Source organism: Urocampus carinirostris, chromosome 1 (genome assembly GCF_059441175.1).
Source record: "Urocampus carinirostris isolate Australia breed hairy pipefish chromosome 1, RoL_Ucar_1.0, whole genome shotgun sequence".
Lineage (NCBI taxonomy): Eukaryota > Metazoa > Chordata > Actinopteri > Syngnathiformes > Syngnathidae > Urocampus > Urocampus carinirostris.
In genome coordinates, this window is record NC_142349.1 from 16,527,008 (window position 1) to 16,538,115 (window position 11,108).

The window sequence follows — 11,108 nt, forward strand, 5'->3', positions numbered from 1 at the left end:
CAGGGTTCAAAGTTATTGAGAGAGCATTATGGCGACACCTAGTGGTGGCAAACGCCGAAACTAACTAGCCAATTGACAATACACACAAGTTAGCAAGAAGTAATGAAATGAAATGAAATGAAACTCTTTGAAATGATCTCCTTGTATATATATATATATATATATATATATATATATATATATATATATATATATATATATATATATATATATATATATATATATATATATATACATATATATAAATATATGTATATATATATGTATATATATATACATATATATGTATGAATAATAAAAAATGGGACTTGAGTTAAACCTTGTTAAGTTAACACTAACGCCTTTACTTAGAGTATCGCACGCTTAAAAAATGAATCAATTGCAAGCTAATAGCTTTTTTATTGAACACTATGGAATATACATATTCTTAAAATGTAGATTCACGTTTTGATATATGCGTGAAAGCGTCAAAGTGGGGATGACTTTAAATCATTAATTGAGTTCCTCACTGCTCGGACACACAGGGTCACCATTAGCGACTACCCACACCTCGTTGTGTCTATTCCAGAAGGTCATTGGGCTGCAACACAAAGAGACACACAAGTTACGTATTGTACTTATTAAATGAGTGTAGTACTTTAACTAAGCCTGCAATAATTAGTTGACATTGTCGACAAAAATGGAAATACTACTTGCAAAAGTTTGCTAAGCAGACCTTGCCTATCATGGCAGACGATTGGTGATGCGCGAACATTTGAACAGTTGTACAAAATGGAGTCTGACTCGCTTCAGTAAGATTTGAGTAACCTTCAAGCCAATACCATGTTGATGACATACATTGTACATTTGATCCCTGTATATTTCGCGATAAAAGAGAGCTTGAGCATCATGCTAAACTGCGGCTGACAAACGTATTTGAAATAAAATGCATGCAGTCCAAACAAAAACCTCAGATATTAAAAACATTTGATTCCAAACTGTACTTCTTTTAAAGACTTTGCGGTTGACCACTGAATGTACCTTACAAAACGGACATACAATTTCAAGACTTCTGCTGCTAATGTGCCTCTGCTGGGTTTACTTGATTTTAACGTATCTTTTATTTGCTCATGTCTAAAAAATGGGGCTAGTTTCATGGATTAATGCATTTATGTTTAATTTTGGTACAAACGCAGCGTATGGTCAATGAAAAATGTATTTTGCCATTTACCTATTATGAAATCAACTTCATTTTAAATTTCAGGGAAAAAAATCACAATCTTAGTATTAGACTAACTATTTTAATAGGCAGTTATTGAAATAGTAGTTAGTCTCACCCCTAGTGTCAAAGCTATTCCTCCAAGAATGTATAAACACCACCCCAAGTGATGAAAAACGTTTAATGAAATATAGGGATTGCGTGATTATTTTAACCACCATTGGAGGGAATACCACATGTACAGAAGAATTGCAGTACACAATTCATCTGGATTCAAACTTCTGTCGATTAAAAGAAAAGAAACCGACCTGTTATACGCCGTGCCATAGTGGCAGTCGTCTTTGTAGTAAGCGCCGTCTTCCATCAGGTCCTTCATCAGACCTTCGCTGTTATGACAGTCGCTCAGCCAGTTCATCCATCCCCCGTAGCTCCGCACGTACACGTTCACAGCCGGCATATCATTCAGGAACACCTGCAGTCCATCACCATCAGGAAATGTATGTAAACACGACCAGCATTTACCAACAGCTCCACAAAGGACTGCAGGTGCTTAACTTGTTTGGGTGTTTTGGTATTTGGGTTGGCCATGGTCAATTATTTGGTGTTTATTTGCTACTTTTTCTTTTTTTCTGCTCTTTGTTTTTGTGTATGTGTTTGTCTTGCTGTCGGTCACCCCTCTCGAGGGATATAATCAGGGTAGACAGATAGATAAAACTTGGCCAGGAAGGTGGAAATAGCTGATTTGACACTAATTAGGTTAGCCTCATTACCTTGCAGCTCCAAATTAACGTCATTGAGCTTTGTGAATATATCTGCCAAATAAGCAATGTCATGCTTTATGTTTCTTAGTTCATCACACAGAACAGAATTGGAATCTTGGAAGAATTCGACAACTGTATCAAACAGTGAATAGAAACGTCTCGGGCAGTTCGGACTGCCGCCCCCCACCGCCCCCTTCTTCCGCACAGCCCCCCCAGATCTTTCCACCTCCCCCAGGGGGTACTTTTATATAGAAACCAATCAGATGTGGAGTTTCCTTCTTGTGTTTTCCAATAAATGAGCCTTCTGAAAGAGCAAGAGTGGATTTTTTTCTGATTTGATCCTGAAAGCACTCACCTCCGATGGAAGGGGTAATTAAAAACCTGAATTTCTGACTCAGAGTGTGTTCTTTTCCTCTTTCTACTACAATCTCAAGTTTTAGCCTTGACATTTACTCAATCACTGCTCGTTCTCTGCGATTATACTCTCATTTGCGTCAGTTTTGAGTGTGTTGTTAACTATTAATTTTACAATTCGAACCATTTTGACAGAGCTAGAAGTAAAGCAGCCGAGTCCTGCATTATGCCGGCGGGCGGAGACATAACTGCATACGATTCTTGCTCAAAGATGTTGTAGCAATTTCGGAGGGAATGTCAAGGCTGGATTTTATTAACAAGTTTGTTGAAAAGCTTCTGAAGTTTAAAAAGGAGGAGATACATGCCGTCATAAAATTGCCTTCTGGCAAGGGCTTTGATGTAAGTTTTGTAACGGCGGCTCTTTATCAAGAGTTTTGGAATCGCTTTGAGGGGGTGAGGCCCCAGTTTTCTGGATTTACATTGGAGAAGCTGACTGATAATGCTAGCAAGATAGTCATTGTCAGAATGTTTAATGGAGTGGTGAGTGCTGATGACATCTGTTATTGGTTGAGTAGATACTGCTCGGTAAAAGGCCAGGCTATGAAGGTGAGGATGGGAAAGGCTATTGGACTGGTGCCCGGAGGATACCCATCCAACAATGGCAAGATCCTCAGGGCTTTCAGGGACTGAAACACCTCCCGTCGACTATAGTCCTGGGGGAAAACAGTGGCTTTATCCACTATCAAGGACAACCGAAACTCTGTCGCAAATTTGGTGAGCATGGGCATCTGGCTGAGGTATGTAATCGAATTTTTTGTGGAAAGTGCAGGATAATTGGACATTCCTTTGAGGAATGTACCAATAGCAGAAAATGCAACCTCTGTGGAGAAACGAACCACCTCTATAGGAACTGCCCGAAATCGTTTGCTAACAAATCGAAAGCTAGGAAGGCAGTTAATAAAGATAACAAAGACAATGAAATGAATAAAGTTATGGAAATACCCAATGAAGATGAACAGGAAATGAATAAAGTTATGGAAATACCCAATGAAGATGAACAAGAAATGCACAAAGAAAATTGACAAGACAAACAAATTGAAAATACAGATGTCCCTACCAAAACCCCTGGAGGAGAGACCAAAGAATCAAATTTGAATCAGGAAGGACCTGGAAATTCTAATTCGATTTTTCACACAATACCTGAATTTGGACAAGACAAACAAATAGAAAAGGCAACTGCCACTCCAAAAACACATATTAATCAGGAAGGGCCTGGAAGAGAGTCCAAAATAGCAAAATTGTTTGCTACGCCACTACCGGGATTTGAAAAAGACAAACAAATCGAAAACGCGAACTACTCTCCAAAAACCGATACGGGCACTGGAAAGAGGGGTAAAAGTAAGACAAAATTGTGGGTGGTAAAAACACCGGAAACAAAGAGAAGAGATTTAGAAGAAAGCCGATTGCCGATGAAAAAGCCCACAAGGGAACTGTATGAAGTTGAGCCGGAGGAAGTCGGGGAGGGAAAAAATCTGACCCTTTGTGGGCAGGGAAGTAAGAGACCCCTCGATAGGTCCTCTGGCTCACCGACTAACCCAGAAAAAAGGGGAAGACCTGGAACCACAGACAGAGAGTCAGAGGATTCCAGAGTTTTCCCCGGTGAGTCTCCAAATGAGGTACTGCTCTTGAGTGGTGTGTCTGACACAGGTGACACTCTCGATGATCACCAAAGAATGGACTAGGATCACCCGGTTTTGTCTAAGTAGTTTAAATACTTTAACAACAATTATGAACATTACATTCTCTACTATCAATGTGAGAAGTGTGAGATCAAAGGTTAAGGCTCACAGCGTTTTATCGTTCTTAAAAACTATCAGAACGGATGTGTTTTTACTACAAGAATGCTGCATTCCCTTTCTAAAAAATTATAAACAGTGGGAAGAGATTTGGCCATATCCGTCGTTATGGAGTGGCTCGAATGAAAACCTTTGGACACTAAGAAAACTGACAATGAAGGGGAAGGTCCTAATCATAAAAGCGATCATCCTCCCACTGCTTTTACCAATCAGTTTAGTTTTTATGCCCAAAAGAAACGTGCTGTTACAACTGGACAGAGCCATCTTTCACTTTATCTGGGGCTCAAAGTGGGAGAGGATAAAAATAGATACAATGAAAAAGAAAAAGGAAAAGGGGGGGAAAGGAGTGCCTGACCTCCAGCTTTTCCTGGGAAGCAAATATGTCTCTCTCCACTTCCAAAACGCTATGGGCCCACCCAACAACCCGAAAAGTCAAGCGATGACCCGGTTCTGGATGGGCTCATACTTGCGGAAGCTAAAGCTTGAACCAAACAATCGTTTGATTCCAGTTTCATTTAACTTGCCACCAACACATCTTTTTATTCGGGATTTTTTAAAGAAATTTGATTTAGAAACACAAGAATGTCATACTTTACAAAACCACAGGGCCCTTATTGCTATTGTGCAAGGGCGAGCAACAGTGAGTCCTGTGCGGGGGCTTGCGTTTGGCGAACCTACAACGGTTTGGAGCAACGTGAATCATCCTGCCCTCCCAAACAGACTACGAGACTTGTCATGGATGGTGGCTCATGAGGTTCTCCCAGTCAGAGCCGTAATGCACCACCGAGGAATGTCAGCGACTTCGACATGCCCTCGACCTGGCTGTGGCGCCCAGGAGTCGGTGAGGCACCTTTTTTGTGAGTGCAGCGCTGCCGAGGACTTGTGGACAATGGCCGACCAACTAGGAAAATTACCGGACTTGCCAGCAGGGGAGGTCCCTGACGCACAGTACGTGCTTTACGGGGTGAGTCGGTCGAGGAGGTCACGGAACGACTTTGCCAGGGACTGGCTCACTCTCGCCGCCATCAAGGACCCCATCTGGACCTCCAGAAACCTGCTGGTATGGAGGTGCAGGCAGATCCCCCCCGTGGCTGTGCTCCGAATGGCTAAAGATACCATACAATCTGCGAGCGGCGGGCCTAGGATGCAGCCATAAAGAAGAATCGTCTGCGCCCACCCGGAGGGGGGAACCGGAGCTACACTGTGGGGGTTCCGGCAGCAACGGCCAGGTTGTGGAAAGTAGAAGTAAGAAGGGAGAGGACCCACACAGAGGACTGGAGGATGCTACTTGGGAGGGTGGGATGGCAGAGCTATGCCCTTGCACAATAATATTGCCCTTTACACGTTGGTTAACTACTGTTAAAAGATAATAACTCTGAACTCTGAAATTGTTTAATTGATGTTGAAAATGTCAGGAAAAATGTTAAAACGTCATATTGTCACGTCATATTGTCAGATATAACAAAATTGTGAATATGCTTGTTTGCTGTTGAGATTGTCGTGTTTGTTTTGCTGCTGTTGGTGTCGGTGGGTGTCGGTGGATTTGTTCAGACCAAAAAACAATCGACTGGCCTGGACGGATCTATTGACACTAACAAAGATGTTATATAACGAAATTGTGAATATGCTTGATTGCTATTAAGATTGTCGAGAACGGTTGTTCAAACCTCACATTGTTTTTTTGCTGCTATTAGTGTCAATAAATTTGTTCAAACCAAAAAAAAATTACTTAATCAGTTATTTTAGGTTTCTCAATGGTGCGAATATGTGGCTGAATGTGTTGTTTGGGTTTCAATGTCGACACCTGTATTTACTGGCTGCAACCTGTTTAGTGTAACTCTTGTTTTCCCCCCAGTTGTCTGTACCATTGTTAAAGAGAAAATGTACATAAAATATTTAGAAAAAAAGGATTGTATCACACAAATAGTACGCATTGCTTGATAGTATCCGAGTGCAACGTGTTACCTCATAGTTCAGAGGTGCTGGAGGATTGGCCTGGTGCTCCTGAGGCAGCAAGAAGCTCATGGTGTACTCCTTTTCTTCCCATAACCACTTTTTCTCGCCTATCTTGACAATGACAGGGGCTGTCATTTCAATCATTTGGCCTGGAGACGTACAAAATCACACAAGAGAGCATTGGAGACCCCTTGCACTACTCTCGTGAGATACCTTTTCAAAGATCCGTCCAAGTTATTGCAACGATACCCCACTGTGACCTAAATTTTGTACAATACATATTCCAACAACTCAGGCAATAATTATAATCGTTCTTTCTGCAAGAATAATACAGATATTTTCAAATAAATATTTTTAAACACCATTATAATATATAACTTTTATTTAATAGGAATTTATCATTCCTCTTATTTAAAGTTATTGTTTGTTAAATGCCTACTAAAAGGTAGCCACTATTGCATGTGCCATTACCTTAAAGGTGGGGTGTGTCAATTGAAGTGTCATTAAAGGGACAGTGTGTAATATTTAGTGCCTCTTAGTGGTACAAAAAACTTTCATTTAGGTAAAAATAAACATTGATTCGAATACTCGGCAAAAATACATGAACTATCATACCAATGTTAAAAATCATAGGTTGAGAAAATTGTATTCCTTTGCCGGTACATAGTGGAATACTGAATGTGATCATTTTTTTTTTAATTTTCATTTTTCTAAATTCTCAAAAAAAAATGCCCTTCTTCTTTTCTCCTTCAAGATTTGGTGTTTTGTATACATATATGATAAATGAAATGAACCTTTTTAAATTTTGTAAACAGCTATAAAGACACAAAAATGAAAACCATCAAGGGGTCAGAGTACTTTCCGTGCCAATTATATAGCCTGAGATTTCAAAGTATACACACACCTTTCTCGTTTTCACCATCAATGTAGCGATACAGCCGCATAAACGCTTTCATACAGGCCATGTCCATGGACCATGAGTGCTCTGTGGTCGACACCCATTTTGCAGCTTCATAGTGGCGTGCCTTTAGCGAAACACACAGGACGGTCATCCAGTAGTACTACTTCTAAGTTATCTGTTGTTTTCACGTGCTACTCACCTCATATTTGTCAGTTTTGCAGATGACGTCGAATAGCATACATTGACTTGTCTCGGTCCCGAATGAGATCTCAGAACAGTTCCTGGACAACAATGCTTTGTAATTGTCTGTACTTTCTCTTAGTTTTTACGCTCACACTTGCATATGAGAAAGACCGCGCTGGTTGTTTAGTTTGAAAGCTTTGACCGGGTTAAAAATAAAATTTCACTGTGACCTTTAGCCGATTACGTGGGTTCATAATTTATTTCTAAGGTACACAAGAATTCAGTTAAGTTCAGAACTTTTTGTCATTGTCAAAGAACAACAAAAATATGTTTTACCATAAACACCCAATAGCAGCATAATTAAATCAGTCAATGTTCAGTCAGTCAGGAGTCCCTATGAGCCAACAAACCACATTTAATAGTCCGTTGAGTAAGTTTACATGACTTTTTAAAGAGACAAGTCATCATTTGGACGCACTTTTCAGATTCAGATTCAGATTCAGATCTACTTTATTGTCATTCTAGTACACGTGTATACAGAACGAAATGTCGATACATCTGACCCGCACAGTTTCCTTGAATGTACAGATATAAGTAAAAGTTGTATTGTATTATGGCTACGTATAGTATTTTACCATAGTGCCGATAGTGCAAGAGGAGTAGCTAACCAGATGTGCAAAATGGGCAGTCAGGTTAACAAGTCAGGTAAACAGTAACATTAACACTCTAACAATAATGCTGTAAGTACAATAGTGCAGAGAGCAAATGTGCAAGGGGTGGCAAGCTGTAAAGAACTGCCAGTAGTGCAAAAAGTCAGATTAGCAGCCGTTTAGATTTAGGTTAACTATATGTTAGATTGACCATTTAACAGTCTAGATACAATTATGACTCACAACACGTGGTAAGCTTTCTCTCCTGGCTTTGATCTCTTTGATCTCCGGCAAAACTAACATAAAATGCGACGGAAACGAAATGAAAATAAATCCAAACAGCTTGCCAACAACATTTTTGCCGTTCCATGTGTTCTGTTACTCCCCAAGCCTGCACAAAATTTTGTAGTTTTATTCATATTTAGTTTCTTTTGTCTTTTATAAGCATACTTGGTATTGGAGTAATCCAAAAGTAATTGAAAGTAATCCAGTTAAAGTAACCCTACCCAACCCTGGACACAAGACATCCCAAAGTTTTTGGGAAATTGAGAAAGTGAACACTTGCTGCGTTTAAAACAATATTTGGCTCTTAAAGTGCTATTAATGGGAACTAAAACAGAGCATACATTTTCTTCTATTTGAAAGGGAAAGTTATTATTTTGCTTAAAAAACTATAGGCTACTATTTGGTTAAAGTTTGAGAATTTTTGTAGGACTACAAGCAACTACCTGACCTTGTTTTCCTCCAATTCTTTTTAAGGTAACATGGTTCATTTATCTTAAACAAAAGGTAGTCATTTTATTTATATTATGCTCATTTTGTTTTTTATTAGCATATTTAGTATTGGAGTAATCCAAAAGTAATCGAAAGTAATCAAGTTACATTAATGTAATATGGTATTTAGATTAATTTGCTGATTACATTGACTTTTCAACAGGTAACTAGTAGCTGTATCAGATTACATTTTAAAAGTGACCCACCCAACCTTGTGCAGCAGTGAAATCAAGTCACTTCACAAGAATCAACAATTTTAAAGATAATAAATACATTTCCAAATAAGACACTACATAATGCCACTTGCAGATTTTGTTGAGTGTTCATCAAAACTACAGAACTTTGCTTCAAAGTTGACTAACTAAATATTAACTTTCTGGTAATTGAAACCCCAACTGACAGATTGCCCGTGAATAACTTTGCATTGTGATTTTTTTTTGTTTCTGTATTATTTTTGAAGGACTGAAATAGTGTTTTACAATATTTATTTTTTTTTATTATTTTTTTTTAGAAACTTGGTTACAAAAGGGAGGTTTTCCATTACTTCTGTGGGTAAAAAGTGAGTTCATGCAATGGTTTTCATCGCTCTAGTGTTTTTGGTAACATCTATTTCAAGATACAGTAGGATACAACTGTATCATTGACACAAGGTCTATACTTCTTGAAAATGTCCTTACCCGACTCTTGCCTCAGCTGTGAGGGCAAGCAGGGAGCCAACAAGTCCCGCAAGCAAAAACCTGGAATCAAATGATCACAAAGTGGGTTACTCAGTCATAACTCTGTTTTTTGTTTGTTAAGTAAAATACAGAGTTGCGAAATCACTCTAAGAGAATAGCAGTTCTCCTGAAACTGGAGAAATTCATTGAATACTTACATCTTGGAAAAGTAGTTGGGTGGAGTGGCGCAATGCAAGATCCTCATAGGAGTTATAAAAGGAAAAGTGGCCACACCCTGAAATTCTGGACTATACAAGAAAGCAAGAAAACAAACAACCTCTATTGTTGAACAGTACATGTGACACCTGCTGTAATGTAATACAACACATGGCCATTTCTATACATTGTACCTGTACACCATTCTCCTATTATGTCGCAGAACAGGTCATGTTGTCACATGTTCAGAAATACATTTTTGCAAGTTTGGAGCATTGTTGTTTTTAAAATCTTTTAATTTTTTAGGCAAAATCATGTCAAAGGGTTTGGCGTTAGCAGAAGGTAAGACATGATCGAATGAGATAAAGCAGGGAGCTTACAAAATCACAATGGTTGAAATAAGACAAGGAACTTCATGTGGCTTTAAGTCAAGTCAAGTCAAGTCATGTTTATTTGTATAGCCCTTAGTCACAAGGAGTCTCAAAGGGCTGCACAGACCACAGGTTATTGCAAACTATAGACTATTATTACACCATCCCCTGATCTAAAGCCTACATGAGGCCAAGGAAAAACTCAAACACCTCAACATGAGGGAAATAAAGAAACCTAGAGAAGGGACTGCACATGAAGTAATCCCCTTACAGGATATGAGTGTGTTTTAAGCCTATAGCTAAACACTTCCACTGATTTTGCAGATCAAATCTCAGGGGGCAGAGCATTCCACAGCACTTAAGCCTGAATGCAGAACACTCTCAAACTGGCAGATTTCTTCTTGGTTCTTGGGATCACTAGGAGACCAGAATTTTCAGAGCTAAGGCTCCGGACCAGAACATAAGTGGGGGAATTAAATCTTAAAGGGAAAGTGTATAATATTGAGTGCCTCTTAGTGGTAAAAAAGACATTCATTTAGTAAAAACAAACCTACTGGTTTGAATTAAAGGCAAAAATACACAAACTATCATACCGATTTTTTTTTTGTAATTCTTTTACATATCGGAATGTATACCTAGTAGTTGCTAAATGTTTGTCTTGCATCTTGCCAATACGCTGTGCTCATTTGGCTCTGTTTTTGGTTCGCATTGGAAAATACAGTGCCATCTAGTAGTCAAATACTACATCATGTACATTTGAAAGAGCACTGTGAATTATTTAGTGCCTTCCTGTTGTAAGAAAACCTCATCTGTTGAAAAAACTATTGTTTTGAATAATAAACACAAATACACAAGCTATTATATAAATGTGCATAATTTAAAATAGTCATAGGTCAAGAAATTTCCGTTTACTTTACATATCCTGAGGCGGATCTGACACGATTGTCCGCCACCTTGCTGCTAAGAGTACCCCGAAAAACCAAAAACCTTGTGAAGGGCTCGGCAAAATAAATAAGAAGAAAAATGGTGCTACATAGTTTCTATTCTTCCTTGCCCTTTATGGCACTTTTTTTCAGTTGCACTGCACTAAAGAGCGTAATCTAGTGGTCTAAGAATACACACTATCCCTTTGATCATTATTTATGAGAGTAGAAAAACACAAGAAAGACATCCCAGTAAAATCCCCAAAGTGACTGAAGTGAATTCTTTCTTTCTTTTAATTTATCATTTTG

At 38.8% G+C, this 11,108-nt stretch overlaps 1 protein-coding gene across 1 annotated transcript; it reads right to left on the minus strand.

Moving 5' to 3' along the window:
- Nucleotides 1–328: 328 nt before the first annotated feature.
- Nucleotides 329–10,725, minus strand: soul5 (heme-binding protein soul5). Its single transcript, XM_088353665.1, has 7 exons — nt 9,508–10,725; nt 9,311–9,370; nt 7,226–7,307; nt 7,030–7,150; nt 6,135–6,274; nt 1,507–1,670; nt 329–580 (listed from the first exon to the last, which is right to left on the minus strand). The coding sequence occupies exons 1-7, from the start codon at nt 9,645–9,647 to the stop codon at nt 493–495; spliced, it is 795 nt and encodes a 264-aa protein (XP_088209791.1). The 5' UTR covers nt 9,648–10,725; the 3' UTR covers nt 329–492.
- Nucleotides 10,726–11,108: the final 383 nt, after the last annotated feature.